The sequence below is a fragment of the Amia ocellicauda genome, chromosome 9, assembly GCF_036373705.1.
Source record: "Amia ocellicauda isolate fAmiCal2 chromosome 9, fAmiCal2.hap1, whole genome shotgun sequence".
NCBI classification, from domain to species: Eukaryota; Metazoa; Chordata; class Actinopteri; order Amiiformes; family Amiidae; genus Amia; species Amia ocellicauda.
Window position 1 is genome coordinate 8,854,085 of NC_089858.1, and position 26,336 is coordinate 8,880,420.

Below are 26,336 nucleotides of genomic sequence, written 5' to 3' on the forward strand. Positions count from 1 at the left end.
CTAATCCACAATGGAAATTTCCCCTAGGTCACCTTGGACCAGTTTTATTTTTCAAGGGGGGAAATCTCTCAGCCAGATACCACTTTCCCACGGGTCTTTCGAGTAGTGCAGAAATCACAGGCCATGCCATGAAATGCCTCTCTCTGGAATAACAAGGGAGTGAGTTCCTCTTCTGAGCTCTGGGATGTTTTGTCTGAGATCCATCGGAAAAACCGCATCTTCCTCCCACACTGCGCTGCTTGAAGTGTAATGGATAGACTGTCCCGGAAAGCTCCTTTAAAGACTACCCAGTTGATCTCCCTGGCTTGGGCACTAATGATTATCATATCTGCAGCTCTGTAGATATCCTACAATAACCCCCTGTTGAGTTAGATATCCATTTAGCTTTTTTTAAGACCATGCAGTGGTCTTTTGGGCTTATTCTCAGTCATCAATAATCCTTTATGTTTGTCCTGACATTACAAAAACACATTAATTAAACATCAGACTAACCTATTGGAATATCGGCAACAACAAAACATAAATATATACAATTTAACATAAATGTTTTACAATCGGTCCACTGTGACTTTATAGGCAGTTAGTTATCTTTTATGATGTTATTATTTTCCCTTTTGGAAGGATGCAACTAAATATAATTGTCGACTCAAAGGCTGTATGACATCATCAGCCCGGAGAGGTATTGTCATTGTGCTCTTTTTACTCTACCTGGGGATAGAATGGGAATGCAGTGAAATGTGAGTTTTCAAACTGTTATGTGCTTACAAATTAGCTGTGCAGGTTCGTCACTAATGAAGTGTTATTTTTGGTTACCTTAAACAGGGCCCTGCTGGAAGGCCGGGTCTCCCAGGTGCTGATGGATTGCCAGGACCCCCAGGGACAGTTTTGATGCTGCCTGTAAGTATGCAGACTGAAGTCCATTTAGATTTTTTTTTTTTTTAATTGTCCCGTCATTCCCTGTGGTTGCGTTGTTATTTAGAGAAGTATGCATGGTCTGGTCTTAGAAATCAGAGTGTTAAACAAAGTATGAATGAAGAATAAATATGCAGAACAATATACAGAACATGAAATTTACGAACTACATCGTGAGGATTTTAACATTTGAAACCTGTCTAAATTCTGTACTGCCACCCGGTGGTACTCTTTAAAACTGCGTTTGCAGTTGCGTTAACAAACTTTTCTTTTCGCAGCGCTTTATGAATTAAAAAAATCTTTAAAACATACTACATATGGCATACATCTAAAATTGCTCTAACCAGAACATTTCAAAATAACATACAAGTCACTAATTGGCTTCAGCATTACTGGCATATTCAAAACACTGTTCACCTCACAACACATCACAAAAGGGTGAGCCAATGGAATGGCCTTCCAAAGGGTACACTGACTGCAAATAGGTACAGCAATAATCTTAAACTTCAGTACTTTACATTTACAAGGTCTCAGTGCTGTCTCGAGCTTTTAAAACAAGGTTTGATAAATTATTTTAGAAAACATGATCCTGTAAATTGATGTCATGTTAGCTCCACAGGACTGCGTGGAAAGCATGATGTATCTTGGCTCAGGCTGTAGTTCTCTGTGCCATTGCAAGCTCTTGTCCAAGTTCCAGATGGCTAAAGAATTGGTGCCACGTCTCTTGTCAGTACGCCACATGAGGCATTAATTTAATAAGTACTATATACAATAGTCCCTCAGCTGCACACTAATAAATTGCCCCACCGTGTCCAATTAATCCATAACATCCTGTGACAAATACATCTTACTGATTCAGTATTCAGGGTTATTTCTCATTGGTTGCCAAAACAAACAAAACAAAAAAAGAAGATGCTTCATTTAGGACAGATTCAACAATTCAAAGTATTTGTGCTGGGTTTTTTCCAGTTATTCCTACTAGTGTTTGTAAAATGAGGGCATTGCTGGTGTAGACATGGAATTTGTTGAGGTCAAACTGATCCTTTGTTAACACTCACAGATATCCAGCTAGTGCTGTCTTACTGCTGTCAGAAATCGAAAAAAGCTGTCCAGACGAGGAAAATCATGTTATGTGACTTCTCAGCTTATCTAAGGTTATGAAGGGTCTGTCAGTTGAATTCACTTACCATAATGTGGGGAGCCCTGAGCACTTATCCAGTGTAGAAAAATACTAGCCATTTAAAGCAGAGGCTAAATGACTAAATCGATTAAGCCTTCTTTTCTTCCCTGGGTTAATTGATTCAGAGTTTGGTCTTTTCAAAGCCACCTGCAGTCTATAATATGTCTCCAGTCCTTCTCACGACACAGCTGTGTTACTGACTAATGAACTACAACTGCTCATTGTTTTAGTATTACTCCTCAAGCTCCATTGCCAGAAAATACAGAACATGCAGTTTGCATTTCTCTGCTCTGCAGGAGCTCCCTGGCCGAGCCATTTCCTTCGGGCCACTGTGTCAGTTTCATTATCTAAGCCAACGCAACTTATGTGCAGTGCTTTCCAGTCAGAGAAAGCTGTGAGCTGGGGAGCAGCGGTTGTAAAAGATTCATGACAATACAGTAAGCCCATGGCATTAATCCTTATTAATTAATTAATGAGGTAATTGATGCACTGACAGCTCTAAAAGAGAGAACCTCCTAAAATCAGGGGAGTCTTTTTAAAAAGGGGGGGGGAATGAAAAATACATGCTGTGCAAAGAAGGCCAAACCCTTTCCCACATACATAAGGAACTCATTATGCACACATAATAACAAATAGCAAATCCTTCTTGCCTTTTAGTGCAGAGTACAAAACAAGGCATAATCAGTTCAAAATGTTCTCTAATAGAAACTGCTGCTCCAAGTCTGTGTTGCCACAGAGCACGCTGAGAGAACATACATACCCGAGCTCCAACCAACTCCCCATCCTGTCTGCAGCAATTACACCCATCCCAGAGTCATCCTCAAGACGGCCATATTTCAGGACCCAGAAAGCCATTAATAATGTGAGCGCCACTCACTTCTGAAGGCTACATTTCTCCCCCAAACTGCTTTTGCAGATTTTCTCAGGCAAACCCACGGGGGACTATCAGGAAGTGCACTGGAATCCCGATACCTTTCGACACCGTGGCATTTAATTCAATAAACAGCCAATCCCTTCTTGTGTTTCAAGTGGAAGCTATTTGAAATCTATTTTTATGTATATTTGTTTTCCTGTTGATTGGAGTAGGATAGAGAAGGAGATCTATGGGAAAGGTACGTGTTTTCAGCCAGCTCGGAAGGTGAAGCGTATTAGCATCCACAGACATGCGGAAACAATTAAAACGGGCAGATTAAGTCATTTACTTGCAAAATGGACTTTGAAATGGTTGCTGATTGGTAGTGTCCGTGCTGTCATGTTGTTGGTGTGAGTAATGTACTGCCTAACACCTTCTAGCACATGATAGTTGTACAGATTTTAAAAGGACTGAAAGATTAAGAAGAGACCAGAAAACAGGAATTGGCAGTGTGCAGAGCTCTGGGCCTAGTTAAACTTGGGAATGTTGCCAACAGTGAAATTGTACATTGTTTTGTGTGTGAGAAGAAATGCTGGCGAATGTAGAATTGCCGATCAAGCCCCTTGAATCTTCATCTATTGTGCGATTGTGTTTGTGTTTGATTTCACATGTCAAGACACACTGTTGTACATGGGGATGGATAATTACAAAAAGTGCGGAGGAACAAACATCCATTGCTGAAAAGAATACATACATCCCAATATTATGAGTACCATTGACTTTAGATCCATTGATTTTTATGATGCCTGTTTTGAAGACTTTTTGTTGATAGTATTTTAAAAGTCTAAATTGTTAGTCACCTCTCTAATAAGATACACTATCAGACCGTTCCTTTATATAATCCGAACTTCTCCTCACTTACTATGTTCCATCTTCCTCTCTCTCATTTGTAGCTGCTATGATTTGCTTGGCAGTGACTTACGCTTAGAGTCAGAGGGCTTTTGCAGAGAGTGTGTTAGATTCAGTGACTGGTTTCTGTATCAGGTCACAGCGTGAGGCATCTGAAGGGACCTTGCATGTGCTGTATGTAGAAGTGGATCCATCTTTTCAGTGGGTAGCCTTTGTAAGAAAAAAACATGCACATGCAAAACTGCCCCTAAATACAAATATTTTGCTTCACATCTGGTCTGTAATGCCCTTCTTCCGCCAGATGATGGCAGCAGCTGTTTCAATTATGTAAACTTCCAGAAACTAGCAGGTGTACTAGGATCTAATGGATGAGAATATACATTGAAAGAAAATAAAAAATAAAAAGTCAGTATCAATTGAGTATTTCTCAAACTGATGACTGAGTGTTTTTTTTTCTTCTTCTAATTAAGGAAGTAGTTCAATTAAAGGCTCAATTAGCTTACATAAGTAAGATCTCTTTTGCCAAAAAAAACAAAACAACAGAAAACCAGAGGAATCCTGGGGACCAAGACTGAACATCGCTGGTCTTGAGAGACAGTTGAAATCTGAAAGAAACGCCTCATTATTTTATCTTCACTTAGATAACTCAGCTTGTTCATCTTTTTTATTGCCCATATGGAGTGGGAGGCGGACAGTGCTAGTGGATTCACATTAATGGGAATGACAAAGACCAATGATTAAGATAAAAACAAAGAAATAAAACGAAACATCTCCCTGTGGGTCCCGAAAACCACCAAATGTTGCTCAACAGACAGGAAAATACTGCTGTTTTCTCAGACAAACAAAGAGGTTTGCTGCTGAGCATGTCATTTGCTGCTGCTCCCCGGTCAGCTGTGTATATGTGTCTGTGGCCTGCGTGTGGCTGAATTCTTCTCTCTTGCTGTTTTGCCAGTTCCGTTTCAGCGCCGGAGGGGATGGCGGCCAGAAGGGCCCGGTAGTGTCGGCACAGGAAGCCCAGATGCAGGCTATCATGCAGCAGGCGAGAGTAAGTGTGGGCACGCTCTCCAAACCATACCCATACACTTCACACTTTACAGGTCACTCTGTTTGTTCTGCCCCTGCTCAGCCTGCAGGAGCACTGAGCACCTTTTTGGACCGATCAGCATCAGTGGAGACACAATCCCCTCCCTGGGAATGGCAAACCACTAGTCTTAAGCTTAATTCTGAACAACAAGGCTTAAGAGATGAACTGATGAATGTGGCTCTGATTTCCATTCAACATATCTATGTCATTGGGCTCTCTTAAGGGATTTAACATGGTATCTGGGTCTGTCAAATCTATGCACATGTCATCCATGGCTTTGATTTGTTATGCTTTGTATTGTGTATAACTGTAATTCTGTATCGCCTACAGCTAGCAATGAGGGGTCCAACCGGTCCCATGGGTCTTACTGGAAGGCCTGGTCCTCTGGTAAGTCTCCTGCTTGTATGTTTTTTTAATGCCATATATATGGTGCTTAAATATCACCAGTTCATGACAAACATGTGTCTGTCTTTACATAAATAATGTAACCATCTTTGATTTCCTACAGACTCTATAGATCCTGTATATATGTGTGTATATAGTTCACATACTTAAGGATGTTTGCAGATCTCAACTTAAACACAGTGAAAAGGCTGTTGATTGGTAGACATGCCTAATGCAGTGAAAATGTTTTCCTTTCTTCCACAGGGCCCACCAGGTGTGAATGGATTGAAGGGTGAATCTGGAGAAAGTGGTCCTCAGGTAAGGATGCCTAGTGTATTATTACTGTTGCTCAAAGTGGGCCCACACTTTGGATCAATCAGGAAAATGAACTGTATTTGGTTTGCTTCTTCTGACAATGCACCTAATCACAAACATTTCCATCAGAACTGAAAATCAGCAAGGCTTTGATTGCGGGAAATGGTGCGTTACAACACATGATTTACCTGCAGGATTGGGATTTGTTTCTTAAAGCCCAAAATAACTTATAGACAGATGTCTTTCAGGACATTATTATGTTCCAAGCCTCGCAAAGAAGATCTTAACTAAAAATTGCTGGGTGCGTTTGAGTCTCTTTACAAATGAAAGCCACTCCTTTGACTTTATAAATGACTTTATAGTGGCTAAATGTCATCTTGGATCTATGGCTTGAAGAGCGGATCATGCTGTGCTTACTCCTTGCCCCTTGCTCACTTCGTATTTGTTCTTTGTGTTTTAGGGACCGCGTGGTCCTCTGGGGCCTCCTGGACCAACTGGAAAACCTGGAAGAAGGGTGAGTTTCTTTTCAGTGTTTTTTTTTAATATTTTCATCTCCCCATTTTAAAGTTTTCCCTTCCAGCCTGAGCTCATCTCTGGGCCCCCCAGTCCGTTGGCTAAATCAACACAAATACATAAGAATAAAAAATCATTGTTCCACCTCAAATGGTGGCTTCCTTTGCCCAGCTGCTCTAATTATTTTGTACACAGTCTGCTTATTCATGTTGCTGCAGGTTGTTTTGTTTAGGGAATGTGAATTATGAACTTGATAAACCAATCACAGTGCACTTACGAGGGAAACACTGCCAAGAACCACATTATCTTAATATTAGACATTACCGTTTAGTCATGTGTTTCTTCATATTTGAAGTCTGAAATTGATAGTCAGTTTGTGTAGCTGAATGCCATATGTCTGCTTCAAATGTATGTGTGTGTGGTGTTGTTTTTTAAGCCACACAGAAGTGTAACAGAAACATGTTTTCTTGTGGAATGCCAAGAGTCAGGGCTTACAAGAGGAAATGAATTTGCCAGACCTGCACTATGTGAATCTGAAAGGAAATATGAGACATATGAATTTAATTGCCGGATATCTTGGTATCAACAGGGTTTTGGTCTGTTAAATGTACAATTCTTCTCACTGGGAAGTAAAAGAATGTAATTAAAATGACCAGCAATTGCAAATAGGCATATAACAAATGTGCGACCGAAGTGATGACATTGGAACCTGACCCAAACTCCCATTCTGTTGAAGCAAAATAACACCTAAAAAATTAAATCTTTCTGAAAATAGAGCTACTTATTTCAACTGTAAAAATGTTACCAAAACACTCCGTATTAGAACATTAATTAACAATCGGTTGTTGTCTAAACTATCTCAATGAATCCTTGAGAAAAATTGCTCTGCTTTTGAACAGATTGTAGTTGTGTGGAAATAAATAAATCATTTTAATTGTGTTAATGTCTGTTCATAGGGTCGAGCTGGAGCTGATGGAGCGAGAGGAATGCCTGGTCAAACCGGACCCAAAGTATGCTTTAAAATACATTTTCCTGGTAATGGTGCAGTAGTAGATTCCTTTGTCGGTGAAGACCTGATGTTTTATCTCAGCAGTTGCCACAGATAACCACATGTTCAGAAACTTTTCATGTGTTTTATGTCAATACACACTGGAAGCTATCACCACAGCTTTAGCAAATCACCCCGAGGAGAAAATATTTACTGAAATTATTATTTGATTGGATGCCGGGCCAGAGTGTATAAAAATATAAGCATTGGAAGTCTGACTTTTTAGTTTTTTACCCCATTTTGCTCAGCTCTGCTGTGACTGCCCTAGATAAAGTTGAAAACATGATTGCTTCATGGTTACACTTACTGAATCTAACACCCAAACAGTTAGACATTAAAGATTCTGAGTCAAAGCATCGTCTAGACACACTTTATCCTCAGCTGTCAACAAATTATTGCAATAGTCACTGGAGTAAAAACATTACCGGCGACTGGAGGACCTACTGCAAGAGAAGAAAATCTGTTAACTGGACATGTGATACTTGACAGACTTAGCATGGTGTTACAGGACAAACACAATACTCAAATTTTAAATCTCTGAGCTGTGAAAACATAATTGCTCAAAACGTCCGGGGCAGTGTGTCCTGGCTACACGTGCAGAAAAATCCAACTAACACTGACCTACTGGAGCAATAGTGTAAAGCTTGAATGAATATATATTGTTTTATATATGTTTTTCCTCTATTAGGTCATCATTTAAAAACACTGTTCTCTTTGGCTGTGATCCATAATGACGGTAGCATTTTAATATTTAGTGAGACTCTTACACTTAGTTTTCCTGCATGATGTCATATCTTTTATTCCCTTCTGTGGTAAACCAAATGGAAAGAACAGTCATAATAGTACAGAACTGATGTTTTTTTTTTCCTTTTCCTTTTCTTCCGTTTACAGGGTGACCGAGGCTTTGATGGATTGGCTGGGTTACCTGGCGAGAAGGGGCATAGAGTAAGTCTTTCTTCAAGTCATCTGCTAATATCCAATACCAATGTTTCAAGATACCATTCAAAATAAATTAAAACTATACATTGTGCAACTGTTTTTAATGGAATGATGCTGAAGAATAAGAAAATGACCAGGGTGATACGGAGTATTATATTGCTTATCAGATTATTTAATCTAATAGGGCTTCATTGTTCGGTTCAAAAGTTTCAGTCAGATGCTGGTTTTCAAGAATAAATCCTTTGCTTGTTTACACAAAGCAGAGGTTTAAGCAGTGTTATTTGACAAGTTGTAATAGGGGAATCTTTCACGGTTTTCGTTGTTTTTAAACCTTCGTCAGAATCTGTGGTTCTTGTTGACACGGCTGTCTGAAGTTTGAAATTAATTCAGGTTCACGAAAGCAGATGTTTACCCGTTGACAAGTGGCAGCGATTGCCAAAAGTGACATCAGTATCAGCAATCTCAGAGGGTGTACTGAATATCGAGAACATTGAGTCAGATTTATACCGTTACGTAAAGAAAAGTGTGCATAAATATTCACTTTGTGAGTTGCTTTAAAGTTTATACACTATGAATCCTACTATTTAATGTATCCCTTACTTAAATAATACATAATACACAATACACATGCCCTAAGGCTCTTCGTAGCTGTTTCTATAAAGTGTTATTATCTTGGCAACTGGGTCTTCCAGATGCATGGCTTGTGAAAAGACTTTTAAAAGCTGATTGCTAGAAAGGGTATATAGGAAACAAATGACCTCTGTACTGACTTGGAAAGCTGACATGCATGGCTGCTAGGATGTGCATTCTCATGTCTGTAACATGGTTATCCCTAATAAAACATTACTGTGATCTAATATAATTAAATAACAATAAAGGTCAGTAAGGACAGTGCGATTGCATACATTATTTAGAACTCAGACATCTCCAATGGAACGCACACCTGTACTCCCATTCCCCCATAGGGAAAAAACGGAATAACCCTGAAGCAAAACAAAAAAAAGAAAACAAGAAAGAAACTCCCTGAATCTCATCAGATTGTATTTTGCCATTAAATAATTTATCAATCTCGCTAATGGTATTCTATTTGCGTACACCCCTCATGGCAAAATGGATGTATATGTGCTTCTGCACTCACTTTATATTTGAACTGCTGACGTTGATCTGGCTTGTTTTACCAGTATAAATATCACACAGTTTCACAACTATTTAAGCGAATAGGTTTCCAAGTAATTGTTGTAGACTTTCTAAATTGTTGGATCTTACATAAGAAATGTTCAAGTTTTCAAAGAGTTATAAAATCTGTTATCATCCCCCTGGGCCCCTGTTTTTTCTTTATTACTGTGCTGAAATGGTTTATGACGTATTTTTGTCTTTCACAAACTCTTGTCACTACAATTTGTAGTCTCCGTAAATTGCACATATTATTATCACTATCCAAATTAACTCAATACTTTTAAATGGTATTGATGTAATACAGCAATGCTAAATTATTCCTTGACCCCTGTGATCCATTCTTTTAATCTTACCATAATGAAAGGAAACTGAATAACTAAAACATGGATTTACATGGATAGCTAAAGCATAGCACTTTTCATTTCATTATAGCGATGTGCTAAACAAGGTCAATAAGGAGAATTCAGGTGACGACATCTTGTGTTGAATCACACTGTTCCTAAAAGTTTAATAGTTTTATTTGGATAATCTACTGATTTTAATTACAGTCTTCAACGTAATTGGTTGTATCTTCTAAGTGTAGTGTGCCAGCCATTAGAATCCTATCAGATCTGTTTGGACATAAGACATTTAGCATGTGCAACGCAAATGTTGCCTGCTGAGATATTCTCAATGCTGATAGGTAGAAACTCCTAGATTTATAATGCTGAGCTCCTGTGATGTCACCTCCATTATATAGCATATGGCAGCTATTATGCTACCATATAAGAACTGTTTAAATATTGAGAATTGTGAGTAATGGCCTCGATGTGTGTTATTAACAGAATATTATTGCAGCCTAAACTATGCACAACTCACGGACATTGTTTGTTATGCAGTGGGACTGAGGTTTTTCAGAGCCAGCTGTTGCTGATTTTGTGGTGATAGATTCTGAAAGAAAAACAGGACCCAGGCTGCTCCCCCCCCCCCTCTCTTTTTGTCCAAATCCTCACCATTTTTATAATGATGTCTTTGTTTTGATATGTGACGAGGTTGTGCTCATGTTTGACATGTGCTGAACACTGTGCTGTTCCATTATAGGGGGATTCTGGGCCATCTGGTCCTCCTGGCCCACCAGGAGAAGATGGTGAAAGGGTAAGAGTGTTTCCCTCTTTCCCTCTCCTTCCCTCTCCTTCACTAGCTACCCCTCTCTTCCTCTCTCTCTTTTTCTTCTCCTCTCCCCACCACTGTCTCTCCTTTTCCCCCTTTCCACATATAAAACATGTTCCTTGGTTCTGTTTCAAAACCCCACAGTGCTCACATGTTTCTTTGTTTTGTTGTTTACCAGGGGATTCTGACCCTGGAACGTGGCATATTTATAAACTGATTTACCCCGCTTCCTCTTTTTCTCACACATTCAATTTCCTTAGTCTCCTCATGTATAGTTTGTATATATATATATATATATATATATATATATATATATATATATATAATAGCAATATCACTAGTCGATTTTTGTACAACATTCAGTTAAAGTGATTCAGTCAGCTGGTTCACTCCACTCCCCCATCTGACTGCTGTACAGGTGCTGGGAAAAAATACTGATAGAAATGTTAATGATAACATTGCTGACCCATTGGAAATTGTATTACAGTATAAATCTAGTAAGTTAGGATGACATTTTGAAATGGTAAGAAATCATCTGTTTGGGCACTGATGCATTTCCACATTGATTAAAACATTGTCAGTGCTATGAAATCGCATGGATTAAAGACATTTTATGAAATACAAATAGGTTTATCTTTATAATTCATGTTTGTAGGTTCATAGGTATTAGTGACAAAATCCTGACGATTCATCAGTTCGTTTTCTGGAAACAATTCAAAATTCTGTTCCTGTGGAAACCAGTGATCTTTGACACAATCTACTCTCAAGAAGTAGCTGATGTGATTGTTTTCTAAATATACTTCAAATCCCCCAGGGCGATGATGGTGAGGTTGGACCAAGAGGACTGCCAGGTGAACCTGTAAGTTTTGTTCTTTTTTAATGAAAAAATATTGTAAAAGAAATCGCTTTACCTGGTGTTGCACTGGTTTACTGTGTATGTTTTCTCTAAAGCAAAAAAATCCATCATTCCATTTTTTTAATGGCATGAAACTAGCACATTGGAAACAATTAAGCCACATGATTTTTGACACCATAGATTTGGAAATTATCAGTCCCAAGAGCCTTTATTACAGAACTATTTGGAAGACGTTTTTACAACTGACTAAAGTTTGGGTCTTTCTTCTGTCTAAACAGCGCAGTCTATTTAATTTATTCCATAACCAAGAACTTAAACTGACACTTTCTCATTTCTTCTTGGCTTATATATACACGTTTCAGATAAACCATTGTATCTGCAGTAGCAGCTGAATTATAATATAATGGAGCTACTAGTTGCAGTTTCTACATGACAAATTGGGCATCATTCTCACTATGTATATACACCCCTCCCCCCATTATTTTGGAGGAAAACAAACAGTACAGGTTTCAGTGTTATAGAGAATATTCCCACAGTGGAAAAAATACATAATGCTACAAGTATTAGCTATTGTTGCCACAGGCAGAACTGCATACAGTTTCTGCAAATCCTATGTACATTTGGCATGCCTATATTTAAAAAAATCCCACTAGAGGGCTTCAGTGCTTGTTAGTATTACATGTGCACCTGGATGTGCTGGTGATTTGTAAATATCTGTCTTTGTTGGGTGAGTTCAAGAATGTGATTTTCTTCTTCTTCCACTCTACCCTTCCTTTTAATAAGTTGCTTGCTCTTTTCTTCTAAAGTGCTTAATTTAGTAGTTTCTCACTAATAGTATACATAAATTGAATTTGGTGCTGGCCCAGCATGTAGGGATGCATTGTGTCACAGATGTGCACGCTTTTATCATAACCTCCATTTCACACTTGCTGTTCAAGCCACTGTGAGGTATCCAGCTGATAATAGGTTTGCAAGAAATTGCTCAGTAAGGAGTCGATGAGCAGCCCGAGTCTAATTCATCACATAGAGCAGCCTCTTCAATCTCCATAGCCGTCGGCTTCCTCCCCTGTTTTTGCTATAGCTTCTTTGTCATGGCATCATGTTTTAAAAATATCCCTTGTGGTTATAATTGTGTTGTCTAAGCAATATCCCCCACAGAGCGCTGTTCTTCCAATAATGGAGAAGCCCTTGCCGTTTGCATTACATCTATAATACAGGCATTTTAAAGCATTGTGTTAAATGCTAATAAGGCAAACCACAATTCCATGGATTTGGTCTACCATCACACCACGAAAGACATACAAAAAGTTGCTCATTAAACAGAGACATATTTGCATGTTCAGACACATATTCCCCATCTGCTCAGTACAAAACAAACTTAAAACATGGCAAGAATGAGCTGGCCATGTTTTTACTCAGAAGTGTGTAATTATCTCGGTAGAGAACTCGAATCCTGGATTGCAGAGTCAAGGAACATCCAGCAGAGGGCAAGGGCGCTTAGATACCGTGAAACGCTCAGAGTTTTGCAAAACAAAGTGCCAGGCTGGAAGCCAAACACAGTTAGACTGCAGTTTGATGGACAGACCAGCAGAGGGAAAACACTGAGCTGTTCCCTCCTGCCAGACACTATGCAAGCATTACATCATAAAATACTAAATGTGCCGACAGGACCAGACCAGGACCACAGCCTGCAATAGATTGAGTTCAAGTTTTAATTTGCCTGTTTTTCTGCTGATTAATACAACCCCTACTCCCATTCCTAATGACTGTCTTCACAGTTGGAAAAGAGTTTTACAAACTGTTTTATAACCTTTGTCTTTATTTCAGAAGCCAAATAATGTGTGTGTTTTGCTTTGTTTGTGTTCTCCTAAAGGGACCTCGTGGTTTACTGGGACCAAAAGGACCACCTGGGCCCCCTGGCTCTCCAGTAAGTACTGAGTTGTGCGCAGTAAAAGTCTTACAATTACCTTGTGTTACATATGGTATCCCTAGTTTAAAGAGTGAACACTACCCAGTGTTAGTTTTGTTTTTAGTTACATAAACGAGTAAGACTATCTTAAATTACACCCATCGTTGAAATCCAGAAGTCAGTTATAATTACCAAATCTGTTATTAATTGTGTGTTTAATAATCACATTTTAAATAAAATGTATTGTTACTGTAGTGTGGGACATAAGGAACTGGAGAATCTGTATTTTAGACATTTTCCTGTTGATATTAAGCAAACTTGGTTTAACAGATAAATGGTGACTTGCTTAGTGCTCTTGTGCAATGGTTTTGCTTTCTTTATCCAAAATTAATTGTGTGTGAATGTGTGTTTCTCAGGGTGTCACAGGAATGGATGGCCAGCCCGGTCCAAAAGGCAATATTGTAAGTAGGAAAGGAAACTAAATATGTATTTATTTTCTACCATGTGATCAAATATGATGTATTGTTTTGCTTTTCATATATATATATATATATAATTAAAATATATGTACCGGAATGAAATGTATTTACAGCACAATATTTCCTTTTGGTAATTTAATGCATCAGAGATTAAGATTTGCACAAGTACACACTTATGATATGTTGGTTAATTGCAGATACATTACCTTCATTAGTGGGAACCAATGGAAAGCACGATTGTGTCCTGAACTCAAATACAAATACAAAAAAGGTCCTAATGAGACCCTCTCTGAATGCTGACACACTTGGGAGGCATCCTCTCATCCATTATGCAATGCGCAGATTTACGTCCACAATCAGCAACTTTCAAGGCCCAATGTTGTAATTGATTCTCAATTAGCCTGAGGTAGACATTTGAGGAGCAACAATTACAGCTGATGCATAATACATGCACCGACCACAAAAGCATGCTTATTTCACAGCAGAATAATTGGACGCCTTTTCTGAGACTTTCCTAATCAAGTGCGATTCCAGCTTGGTAACTTGGTATCAAGGGTTTTTAGCATAATACGGTTGGAATGCTTAACAATTTAGTGTTTATCATCTGTTCCTAATTTTAAAAGTTGCCCAAGGGCATAGCACAAACTGCTTCTGTAAGCTGTATCATGTAAAAAAAATATATATATATATATATATATTTCCACTCTTTCTCTCTATTTTAGTAGAGCACTTGGGAAGCAATCATGCTACAGGTTTAGGTGAAACAATAATGTAAATGTGTGGAAACAATACAATTATAATTAAACCCTTGTGGTGTATAGGTTAACCCTCAGGAAGTATATTTTATGGTATTCTACATTGGAAAAAATATAGTTTTTTTTTTTTTCTCCCATTGCAGTACGTATTACATTGAACACAAACTAAGGGAAATTTTTATTTCATTGAGCCAGGGGAATGTGTTTCCCTATTTTCTGTTAATTTTAAAATCATATAGGTCATGTGAAGAAGAAGCATCATTTCAATGTCATAACAATGAAAATGTTACTTTAGAGTCCTATGTACAATTTGTCTCTTATAATGGCTTTTCACAGCTTTTTTTTATATAACATGTGTCTTTTCAAACAGAATGCTAACAGTTTTGTGGTTTATTTTCATAAAGGGAATCTAACACCTTCCTGGCAAACTCTGTTGTATTCACTTTGTTGTACCATATAGTGCTGCATGCTGTCTTTGTTCAGGGCTGATGTTTAAGAAAATAGCTCTGCTTTTTTAGGGTCCACAAGGCGAGCCTGGTCCACCAGGACAGCAAGGAAACCCTGGAGCTCAGGTGAGGTTTTGCAAAAGCCCCATTCTTGATTTAAGTGGTGGAATTCAATGTGCATCGGTATTTTTCTGTTCACTGAAACCTGAAATTTGTGTTTCTCTTACGCGTCAGTGAACATGGATTTAATCTTTCCATCTAATGGGTGCAGAATCAAAAGGTTTCAATCTATTGAATGCATGCATCTTTCCTCAGGACATAATGTAATTATTAAAATGAAAGTCTGACAAGAAAAAAGCTAAATGGAAAATCGATCATGAAGGATAAGTTCAAGAGTATGATACAATTTCCCACCACTTTAAACTCAATGAATTAATTAACTGATATGCACTATATTATCCGCACTCTTTAACTTCAACAAAAAAAAGCTATAGGATCAGAAGAACAGTGTGCAGTTTACCAAATTTGTCAGAATTTTGTCAAAAACTTGATTAGCCTGAAAAAGGGCAGATCTGCCTTTATCCTGGAGTGTCACAGGGTTTTTCAGCAGTTACTTTACTCCCGAGTCAGGTTTCTTTTGACACTGCGAGTCCCAAAATACAATTGGTGCAGGTAATACGGAATCTTACTAGATATGTATTTCTTTTCACAGGGTCTTCCTGGTCCACAGGGTGCAATTGGCCCCCCTGGAGAAAAAGTAAGTCAATAAGATTATGTACAACAGTCCTGCTGTAGCCCAGGTAGAAAATGAAAAATCAATCATGTTTCAATGCTGGCATAAATACAAAATGTTTTTTGGTTTGTATTTTTCTCCAGCTGCACCATTTAGCATGTAACATTTTAAATGGAGGACATTCATTATACTATAATGTGCATCAGTACTTGCATATAGGTTAGGTTATCATCAGCCACGAACAAAAGCTTTCAAAAGCATTGATTGAATTGATTGTGCTTTGCAGAGTGTTGGCTGTTTGTTTTACTTTAGAAATATTGATTCACAAGAGTAAATGCCGAGCTTACGTTCAATCAGAAGCAGAGCAAGTGCACCTTTATAACAGTTCTAAAAAGTGTAAGGTTTGTGTTTCTTATATTTGAAAATGATAGACCCAATTAAATAAATAATAATATACTTCAAAATGATTCCTTTCCAATATTTTAAACGTATTGGTTTGTACACCACACATACACACACGCGCACACACATGTATATAGTTCCAAATGTCACAATGTTCCATGAATAATATGTAAAACATTTATTTTATAAAGATAGCGTTGGTATTCAGAAATGTACAATGCCTTAGTCCCTGTTTGTTGCATATGCAATACACATAACATGTCCAGAGTGTTTGATGGCTGGGTACTTATTAACACTCTGGTGATGCTGAAAAAACAAATCAGATTTCTTCAGCTGTAGAAAATGACTCTCTGAAGAAGATCATTAACTCTGCTAGATATTGGCACATCACTAATCACCATTTGTACAAACTATCATCAGACTTGTCTGATCGGCTTAACAATTGACTGTGAATACGACATTCATTTTGACATGCTGCTTTTCCCATAGATGCATCTACTTATAAATCGCAATGAGCAGTGTAAAAAAGCACTATGGTACTTGGTGTAAGGTAATGTTTTCCAATATAATGGCATCCAGGACTACTTGCATTTCACTTATTTTTCAGACCGTTTGAAGGTCTAGGATACAAACATTATTTACTCTGCCCTACTCCCCTCTCCTCCCTCCCCACCAGCACTACAGCTAAAATTGCCAAAGAATGTCCACCCAGCCACCGGACAGACAGGCAGCTGGTCTGGACTCCATTCAGGGGCAAAACAAACAAACAAACAATCCCATTCCAAAGTGACCTCATGAAACCACCCTACTCTGGACGTTGAAAGCCATGCTTGGTTTGGTTTCTCTTCCTGATGACTGTTCCTTGCCTCTTTGCAGGGTCCCCTTGGTAAACCAGGCCTCCCAGGCATGCCTGGAGCAGATGGTCCGCCGGTGAGTGTTTTGAGTTTCTCAAGCGCAAATTGTCTCGACCCCGCGGATGCTTTACGCTGAAGGCTGCAGTGTCTCTAGCCCACATTCGACTACCCTAACCTTTCACTGTTCTGTAGGAGTCGGTGTATCTTACTGAAGGCCAGCCATTCAAGCTCATTTTTGTATTTTCCCAATAGGAATGTAGTGCCTTTTAGCAAGACACACTGCCTGTGTTCCAACAATACTTGTATTTTATCCATTTTGCTGAGAAATGGTCAGTTTGCTAGTGAATGCATACTATTTCTTCTTCCATTGTAGGGTCACCCGGGCAAAGAAGGACCTCCTGGTGAAAAAGGACACCTGGTAAGTCGTCTTAATCATGAGTACACTCTCTACAAACTTAAACCACAAAAGCAAATTCGGCCCAATTTTTCCAGATCCTAGGCCCGGCTTTCATCCTCTTATACTGTTAGGCTGCAGCTGCCTTTTCCCCACAGTAAACAAAAAGCTTGTGATTTAGTGAAAGTTGACAAGAACATAAAACATAAATAAATAAAACAAAAAGGAAAACAATTATTGCATATACCTTGACATTCTCCGTTAATGTTTACGACATTTTGACACAGCAGTTTTGAAATAATACTTAAAATAATAACAAGTCTTCGCCCGCTTATTGTGCAGTATAGCATGAATTGCTCTTGACTATAAAGTGCATTTAACTCCCACTCAAACTCTACCACAAGGAATCAGAAGAAATTAATACATACACGAAGATCACATACAGTGTCACTAATGCCTGTGCCGTTTTTTGCAGGGACCTGCTGGTCCACAGGGCCCGATCGGTTATCCCGGACCCAGAGGAGTCAAGGTAAGGCAGTGTTCAAAAATGGTGCTTGTTTGTTACGTTCTCTTTACTGCATCATATTGGGAGCTTGGGGACTTTGGGAAATTATGCACAGAGAAATGTCAGCTTCAGCAGTTGTCAGGAGGCAGATTGTACCTGTCAATCTGTTTCAAGTGCCGTATGCCACTTAAACTATGGGGCTGCTTGCTGCTTTCTCCGGTTGTGTGCTGCTGTGTTTAATATTAATCAGGACATCAGTTTGTGTGAGGTTTTGTGCAAGAGCCTTGACCATGAGAGGTTTAATGTATGGCTAGTTGTAATGCGGTCAGCTGTATCCGTGGAGATTCGTGGTATTCAAAATCCCCATCCCATTCGGGATTGCTGTGTGTGTGTGAGCGTAATCTGCGGAGAATGTGTTAATGCCAGAGCATGTGTTAAACCCACAGCAGAGGTCAACTTCAATTTGATCTTCTCCTGTAGTGCGTAAATATTAATTAAATTGTCTCCCCTACATGATTATTAAAACAATACAAAGGTTTAAATCTGGTAGCAAAGGTTTGATTCTCCCTAGCACTTAAGAGAACAAGACAGGTTACTCTTAATGGATTGACTCGGGCCCTTGGCTCTCATTAAACACACATTATGTATGTAGTCTATCAAAATGCATACCTTTTATGTTCTTTGAATAAGCGAGAGTGAGTGCTAAACTGCTGTGGTACCACAAGATGGCAGATGTGTAGCTCTTTTGAATAGCTGTGGGATCGTACCACATTGTACAGTATATGACTTCCAAGAAAGCAATGGCATGTGTATTCATAGCAAATTGATGGCATCTTAAAATAAATTATATCCAAATTGTATTTTTGCTTTCAGTAGTTCAATAAAGTCGGCCTTCACAATGATTACTGAAGAATGTTTTACTTACGTTTTTGTCAAGGGGGCTGATGGTGTTCGTGGCTTGAAAGGACACAAAGGTGAAAAGGTAAGAAGCTAGAGTCCAGTAACAACTATTCAAACACAGTTTTCCTGAGTTTAATTTCTAATGTGAGTGTAATTTGTAAAGATAGATTTTTTTGCTTCATTTTCTTCTTCGTCAGGCCGGTAAAAACTGTTTTAATGTCACATATGACTACTATAATTAAAATCCCTAACCTCATGATGAAGGTTTGTTTTTTACCATTGTGTGCCCCGATATTAAAAAATGTATGAGCCGTGCTGATTAAGTGTAGGTTTTGTTTTCTTGTTGAGAAGTTTTAACATCCAGCAAGAAAGAATAAAAAAACCCACAACAACAAAAAAACACCCGCCTGCTAGGGTTTCCATAGCAACTGACTGCAGCGGGTTTTATTAGTCTTCCAAATGTATGCCATGTAGAGATTAATTAGCCTTTCTTACTGCCGTGATGCATTAAATAATAGTTTTTATGTGCGTAGAGCAAATCTTTTACCATTGTGTAGTAGTGACCTTGGGCCTTTTGCACACCCCTTGACCTCAAATTGTAATATATTTTTTCCACAGGGAGAAGATGGATTCCCAGGCTTCAAGGGTGACATGGGACCTAAGGGAGACAGAGTAAGACATTGTATTTTATTTTATTTTATTTTATTTGCTTCGTTGGCTCCTCTGCCGATTAACTGCGAACAGTTGGGGGCCTATATCAGTGTTAATCTATCCAATTAATTTGCATAAAGTACATCTGAAATAACTGTGCCCCGCATATTCATTCTCAGTTTACTCATTAGAGGATCTGCTGATTACGAGGGAGTCATTTGATAAAGTATATTACATTAAAGCAATGCTTAAACGCAGTTTATACAATGTAGGATACTAGTTTCCCAATCATTTTGAAGCAGTCTTAATACTGTATTGTCCCATATTTATAAATAAAAGACAGTGTTAAAGGAGTGTATTGAGGAGATGTTCCATCAAAAGACACAATAACAGTGCAGTAAATGAACAGGTCACTGGAAGGATTGGTCTTAAAACAGAAATGTGATTGAACATTGTATTAACAGGAAGTACCTCCCTGTAGTTTCCTCTTATTAAAGATTGGGAGCAATGCCAGGTCTTTTGGAAGACAAATTTGGGTACCTGTCCCTTTTTTATTTTTTAACAGATTCATTGCACACATAGTGGAGCACTAACATTAGATTGGACATCAATTCTTATCACATTGGCCTGCACAGGCCTATTCCCCACTATACCCTGGCGTTTCAATTACTTTTATTATCCCCTCAGACGAGATGGCTGTATGCCTTGTTTTAGCTGGAAATTCAAATCATTTTCCATGCTGTGACTGGAAATATTGCTGCAATAAATGTTAATGAAATCCTTGTTGATAAGATGTGTGCCTTTAATGGGGACAAGAGTGGAATTGACGATCACGATTCTGGGCAACACAATGTAATTTTTTTAGCAAATGAAAGTCATAAGAGAACAGTATATGAGCTTCACCGATAGTTGCCAACAGCATGTGCATATCAATGATGCTCTTGACTCAGTTGTGTAGGAGACGTGCTTTTCAAAAGGAGGTTCAATTAAACTTTTTTTAATTGTGTTGTTCGCTTTTGTTTTTAGCAATTGTAGTGTCTTTTTGTAAAATGCTTTACCTTGACATAGACTGATGTGTGTATTGATCCCCTTGTTTTCTTATGTTTTACAATGAGTCTTTACTGCTGACTCATTGTGACTTGTGTGATGGTAAGTAATCACTACTGATTACAAAAAAACCGCGATTTGAGTTATTTTGTGAATTTGCCTCCTGCATACGTTCATTCTGTAGTAATTTTGTCAAGCTCTTTAAATGTTGAAATGTTACAGTAAGTTACTCTAGATTTGCAGTAATGTAAAAACAGATTTAAGAAACCTTGCATTCCCAAGTCACAAGAATCTTCTAAATAGTTTGTGTCTTCCTTTAAACAAGAACATAAGATGGCATAGATGATATTGGTAGATGGCTGCTAACAAAATTACTGGAATTTACTGTATACATCGATCAGTCACAACTGCTGAAAAAAGCAAAATAAAGGCTATGGCTTGTGTCAGCCATCTTTTTTGACAAATAACAGATATCTATCTGCACTCCATGCTCTCTCTATAGAGCATCAAGATTATTGACTTAAACTTGACATTAATTAATTTTGTCTGAGTAATATCCATGTCAGCCTAGTTTCTTGACATTAACAATTACATTAAAAAGTGTTGAGCCAAGACAAAGGCTAATTAAGTGGGGAGATGGTGATATTAAGGTCCCAGGGAATTTGACGAGTGTGTGTCTGCACAGGGTGAGCTGGGTCCAGCTGGGCCGAGAGGCGAGGACGGTCCTGAGGGTCCAAAAGGTCGTGCTGGGCTTCCGGGTGATGCAGGTCCACTTGGTCAGTCAGGAGAAAAGGTATGCTTTCACCTGGAGTACTGTCTGGCTTCAACTAGGTGGGATTCTTTCTTTTTAAATTTGTTGATAGATTCCATCTATTTTCATTGCCCCTACCTGGATGTTTGAAATGAACTAGATTCCTGATTGGAAGCAAGAAAACACGACGAAAAACCTTCACCAGCTTCTCTGCATGTCCACTAATTCTTTCTCAGTGTAATTTTCCTGTTTCAAACTGTGGCTGACATCAGTTCAAAACACCAGTCCCAATAATCTTCTGCCTATATTTTGTTAGGAAACTTGTACTATATTTTTAAATTTTTCTGTTCAGAGATGTTGTCTCTAAGATACGGATACTAGGTAAATTCACTCATGTTTTTTATGTTTGTTTGTTTGTTTAGGGTAAACTTGGTGTTCCAGGATTACCAGGATATCCTGGAAGACAAGGTCCAAAGGTAAGTAGGTTCCTTCAGATTACCAATTTGTGTTTTAAAACATGGAACGTGAAGAGCCTGCAGCTAAATAATACATCAGAACATGTTTGAGGCAATTAATTCCAAAGAATGTGATTGCATGACAGCCAGAACACCTTAAGTGATACACAAGCTTCATAAAGGAATTCAATGTTGAAATATTAGGTTTTTTTAAATTCTTTTGATCAAATAAATATCTGATTTATCATGCAGTCGTGTGCCAACAATGTCACTTCGTAGAATCAGTTGCTGTAAAAACACTTTTTATTTCTGATGAATGTATGACGACATCTTTTTTCTTTTTATTGCTTTTCTAACAGGGATCTCAGGGATTTCAAGGTTTTCCAGGAGCCAATGGAGAAAAAGGAACAAGGGTATGTGAGAAATGATCAAATGTTTTCAGCACAAAACTATAATATTTAAGATATAGAAGTGCAATGTTCCAGCTCCTGTCATGTGCCGCCGTGTTTATTTTTCTTAGGAATATTGAAAATACATTACTGTTGGGTCCAAGAACATTTCAACTCCATTAAGACAACACAAAAAATATGTCTTTGGAAATGTATGCCAGTGCTTATTAAACACTTAATGAGATGTGTTGCAAAGCCGTCAGGGTCCTGTGTATTTATCAAACAAAATATCCATCTGCATTAAAGCACATTTGAATTGCATTAGTAACATATTGAATTAGTATTAGTCCATTTGCTCATACTAAATAGAATGGTTTGTCAGAGTGCACAGATATATGTATATTAGGAAAAACCATTATGCATTTTTTACATAATATGAAAAATAACAGTGTGCAAAAAACAGTTTGGGAGGATTATGTCTCAGCCCATTAAGTTCTGAATTGTTGTCATGTTTTGATTGTAAAGCCCAGTTTAAGCAGTAGTAATTTGTGTATTGATTTTTCCATCAGATAAAAGCACTTTTGTCATTCAAGAAACATTAAAGCCTCCTCCATTTGAGCTAATGCTTTTATAGTTTACTTCACCTTTCAGAAGACATACAATTATATAATATATATATATATATATATATATATATATATATATATATATATATATATATATATATATAATGAAACCTGCAGCAAAAGAAGGGGGAAAGATAATATATGAATACTTCAGACAAAGAACCCTATTTGTGCATTCCAGATAGCTTTGGCATATTCTATATTTTTGCTTTAGATAGTAATCCCAAATCCCATTAAACAATCAAGACATTCATGTATAATTTAGGTATATTTAATAATATTCAAATTGGACTTTGAGTATTGTCTGTTGGATCTTAAATTTTAAAAGACAGAACATATTAAATCTAAAATAACTACTAAAATCTACAGTAAGGTTCGGGTATTCGGGTATTTCTGAAGATTACTTAAATCATAAGCAAAACAGGCGGACAAAGTAACTGGAAGGTGTAGGCCTCCTACTATGATAAACTAAATACAGGTCTAATTAACAGATGGATGAATAGATGTGATATTTGTTTAATTTTCATATGTTATCAAATATTGCTAATAAAAGCTATGGAGTTATGCTTACAGCTGATCCCCTTCTAAGTGCAATCTAAAGGCAGCTTTGTTTTGATCTCTTGGTGAATTTAATGCTCAATCAGAATTAGACATTGTTCCCCTTTACCCCCTGAGGTATGTCCATTATGTGAAAGCCTGCCAAGGAGTTTGTCCATTGGTCCCTGTGTTGAACGACACTTTTGTCAAGCAGTCTTGATTGAAGACTTCTTTGCCTATTTTGCAAAACAAAATGGCACGGGCTTGTGTTTTTTCATTTTCTGATTTAAGCAACTTGTTTATTTCCCTTTTCCTCAGGGGACATCGGGAAAGCCTGGCCCAAGAGGACAGAGAGGTCCAACGGTAAGCAACCTTCCAGTCGGTTTCCCTTGCTTTCAGTTCCATCGTTTTTATGAGTTGTTCTCTCTTTCAGATTTAATGAAACCATTACTATGAAAACAACATCTCTAAATATAGCAAAAAGTAATAATGCTGTCCACTGCCTGCATGAGTGCTTTTCCCCGTGTGCCTCCAATCCGACCATACAGCACATGGTATTATTTTCTATGAGATATTTAGAGAGGGAGACAGGGAGCTCTTTCCCTCTTTTTCTCATTTAATTTGTGTTGTCTTTTAGGGCCCTCGTGGAGAAAGAGGTCCAAGGGGTCCAACTGGAAAACCAGGACCAAAGGTACGCACTCCTGAGCTTCATGACTATTCAGTGGTCTTTAAGAACTCTCTTCCGCCTGGATTTGAGAAAAGAAAAGAAACCTATTATTTCTTGAATAGCATTTTATGTTTGTTTGTTTTTTCCTGACTGTTTTTCCTACTCTTTTTAATCTCTGCAGGGCAACTCAGGCAGTGATGGTCCACCAGGGCCTCCCGGAGAAAGGGTGAGATATTATCATTGTTTTGTTTTTTCTTTTCTATTCAGATGATCTTTGCAGATGTATTTTTTTGGGTTTGTTATCGATTTCCTCTGACATACACGTTCCAGTTCGAGTTCTATACAAACCACTGTGATAAGGTCTGCTATCAACTATACTCTATTTTGTTTTGTTTCAGGGATTGCCAGGACCTCAGGGACCTACTGGATTTCCAGGACCGAAAGGCCCTCCCGTAAGTGTCCCGTAAGGTTGACGAGCTTCCCAGACACCCTCATCTAGTATTGAAATTGAAAGACTGAATATACCCACCGAATACACCCATTTATTTTACTTGTTGACACAAATCTCCTGCAAAAGGCCTCACTAGGCTTGGGTTGCAAAGTCTATCTTCTGAGAGGAACATGTTTCATCTGCTTTCACAGCTTTATACATCGTAATATACAGAACAATACTGTAGACACTATTTTCTTTCTTCTATTTTAACTTAATAGAATACTTCACTGATTTCTTACTATTGATGTCATATTTATTAACCGGTTAATATCTGTTTTTCTCAGGGTCCAGCTGGAAAAGATGGTCTGCCTGGACACCCCGGTCAGAGAGGTGAAACTGTGAGTGTCTATCTTTTTGAAGTATTACTGCCACACTTCCTTCTGTGGGAGACAAGACTGGGGACAGATGAATGACAAATAGGATACGATCATTACAGCTATCTCTCTGTTCTTGAGAATGCCTTTTACAGTGTTAATTAAAAATATGTCAAGAGTCTTGCCTGGCAAGGTGCAGCTGACGTGTGTTAAGAGGCAGGGGAGGAGAAGAAAGAGAGGAATGATTCCCAGTGATCTGCTTACACAGCCAAACATCAGATAGATCATCATGAGAAAAGTAATTATGTTTAAGGGAAGAGACAGGACGCACGAAAAATAAAGCATTGGATCACTGAGAACAAGAGTAAGGAAGACACTCTTTGAACAGCAGTATGTCTATATATGGCTGCTTCTAGCTTATGTCACCTGCTTTGTTGACTTTGATTCTTTTGTCTTTTCTTCAGGGTTTCCAAGGAAAGACGGGTCCACCTGGCCCACCAGGTGTAGTTGGTCCCCAGGTAAGTCCAAGCTGCACATTATAAATTGTGAGGTAATCGTAATGAGGCAGCTAATATTGCTCAACAAGAGGGGGCTTTGTTGGTTTTAATGGTGCTGCCAGCTGGTGAAGTCACGACGTGCCCTTCATCACTGTGCTTCAGCAAGCCTGTCTCATAGATAACCAGGGAAGCTAGCTAAGCAGATGCCTTATCAAATCCCAACTTTCGGCAAGGATAAAAATAAATACATACATACATACAAACATAAATCAGCAGGCAGCCTTTCTGGTGATATTTCTTCATGTATTACAGTGCAATATGTAGGTCATAGACCTAATGTGGGCTCATGTGAAGCACTTCAGCACACGCTCAGTTCAGTGCTGGTTGGTTTGCTATCACACAAGTGGGAGTTATATCCACACTGCAGTTCAAACACGACGGAGCTCATTTATAGGCATTGTCGTGACCTTTGCTCATCCCTTTTGTTTTAGACATTGACTGTACACCATGCAGAACTAATACAAACAGGATGACAAAGAGCGCCAATTATTTTGCATATAAGATATGGCTTATAAATCTGAAGCAGGATTTCAAAAGAGAATAGTAGATCAGTTTTATTTTGTATTATTAATAAATATTAATATTCCAGGCATATGATAAATTCTCATAGAAATATTTATAGGCAGCTCTTGAAGGAGGGAAAATCCTTTTTTCAAAAACATCCCTTTAATATATTTTCTTATGTTGTCTACCATATGTATGTATCTGTATACATGTATAGCATATTACTGTTATTATAATTATTATTATCATCATCACCATCATCATTGTCATCATCAAAATTACAAAGCCAATAACTATTAAGACTGTTTCTGGCCAAGCAGGGTGGCTTCGTGACACATTTCTCATGTGCTTTTTTCTGCCAAGGAACGCAACATTCATAGATTCTGTTATTAAGGATTCAAGAAGTATTAATAATTCATGGGCAGTTGGCAGTCTCTAAAATGTGAAGGCTTTTCCAGAATATAATTTTCAGCACAACATTTGTTAAGCTGCTCTTTCCCCAACAAACTGCATTTTGAAAACACTGTGCAACATGCCCAAAAAAAGATGATTGAAAGTTGGTAACCTTATCTCATGGGAGAGGAAGAAAATTAAACAACTTGTAAATTAAACCAGTTGTGTTATAAATATTCACAGCCAGATTAAAATTT

General features: G+C 38.1%; 1 protein-coding gene across 2 annotated transcripts in view; it reads left to right on the top strand.

Moving 5' to 3' along the window:
* Positions 1-26,336, top strand: part of col5a1 (procollagen, type V, alpha 1) — a 125,784-nt gene that overhangs the window by 76,560 nt on the left and 22,888 nt on the right. For both annotated transcript variants that reach the window (XM_066712992.1, XM_066712990.1), the window contains exons 12-38: positions 823-897; positions 4,807-4,899; positions 5,269-5,325; positions 5,587-5,640; positions 6,098-6,151; positions 7,107-7,160; positions 8,090-8,143; positions 10,394-10,447; positions 11,277-11,321; positions 13,192-13,245; positions 13,644-13,688; positions 14,980-15,033; positions 15,620-15,664; positions 16,919-16,972; positions 17,270-17,314; positions 17,766-17,819; positions 18,733-18,777; positions 19,314-19,367; positions 21,079-21,186; positions 21,567-21,620; positions 21,959-22,012; positions 23,470-23,514; positions 23,789-23,842; positions 24,000-24,044; positions 24,217-24,270; positions 24,596-24,649; positions 25,090-25,143. In XM_066712992.1, coding sequence (XP_066569089.1) covers positions 823-897; positions 4,807-4,899; positions 5,269-5,325; positions 5,587-5,640; positions 6,098-6,151; positions 7,107-7,160; positions 8,090-8,143; positions 10,394-10,447; positions 11,277-11,321; positions 13,192-13,245; positions 13,644-13,688; positions 14,980-15,033; positions 15,620-15,664; positions 16,919-16,972; positions 17,270-17,314; positions 17,766-17,819; positions 18,733-18,777; positions 19,314-19,367; positions 21,079-21,186; positions 21,567-21,620; positions 21,959-22,012; positions 23,470-23,514; positions 23,789-23,842; positions 24,000-24,044; positions 24,217-24,270; positions 24,596-24,649; positions 25,090-25,143 — 1,512 coding nt within the window. The remainder of the gene's footprint in view (positions 1-822; positions 898-4,806; positions 4,900-5,268; positions 5,326-5,586; positions 5,641-6,097; positions 6,152-7,106; positions 7,161-8,089; positions 8,144-10,393; positions 10,448-11,276; positions 11,322-13,191; positions 13,246-13,643; positions 13,689-14,979; positions 15,034-15,619; positions 15,665-16,918; positions 16,973-17,269; positions 17,315-17,765; positions 17,820-18,732; positions 18,778-19,313; positions 19,368-21,078; positions 21,187-21,566; positions 21,621-21,958; positions 22,013-23,469; positions 23,515-23,788; positions 23,843-23,999; positions 24,045-24,216; positions 24,271-24,595; positions 24,650-25,089; positions 25,144-26,336) is intronic.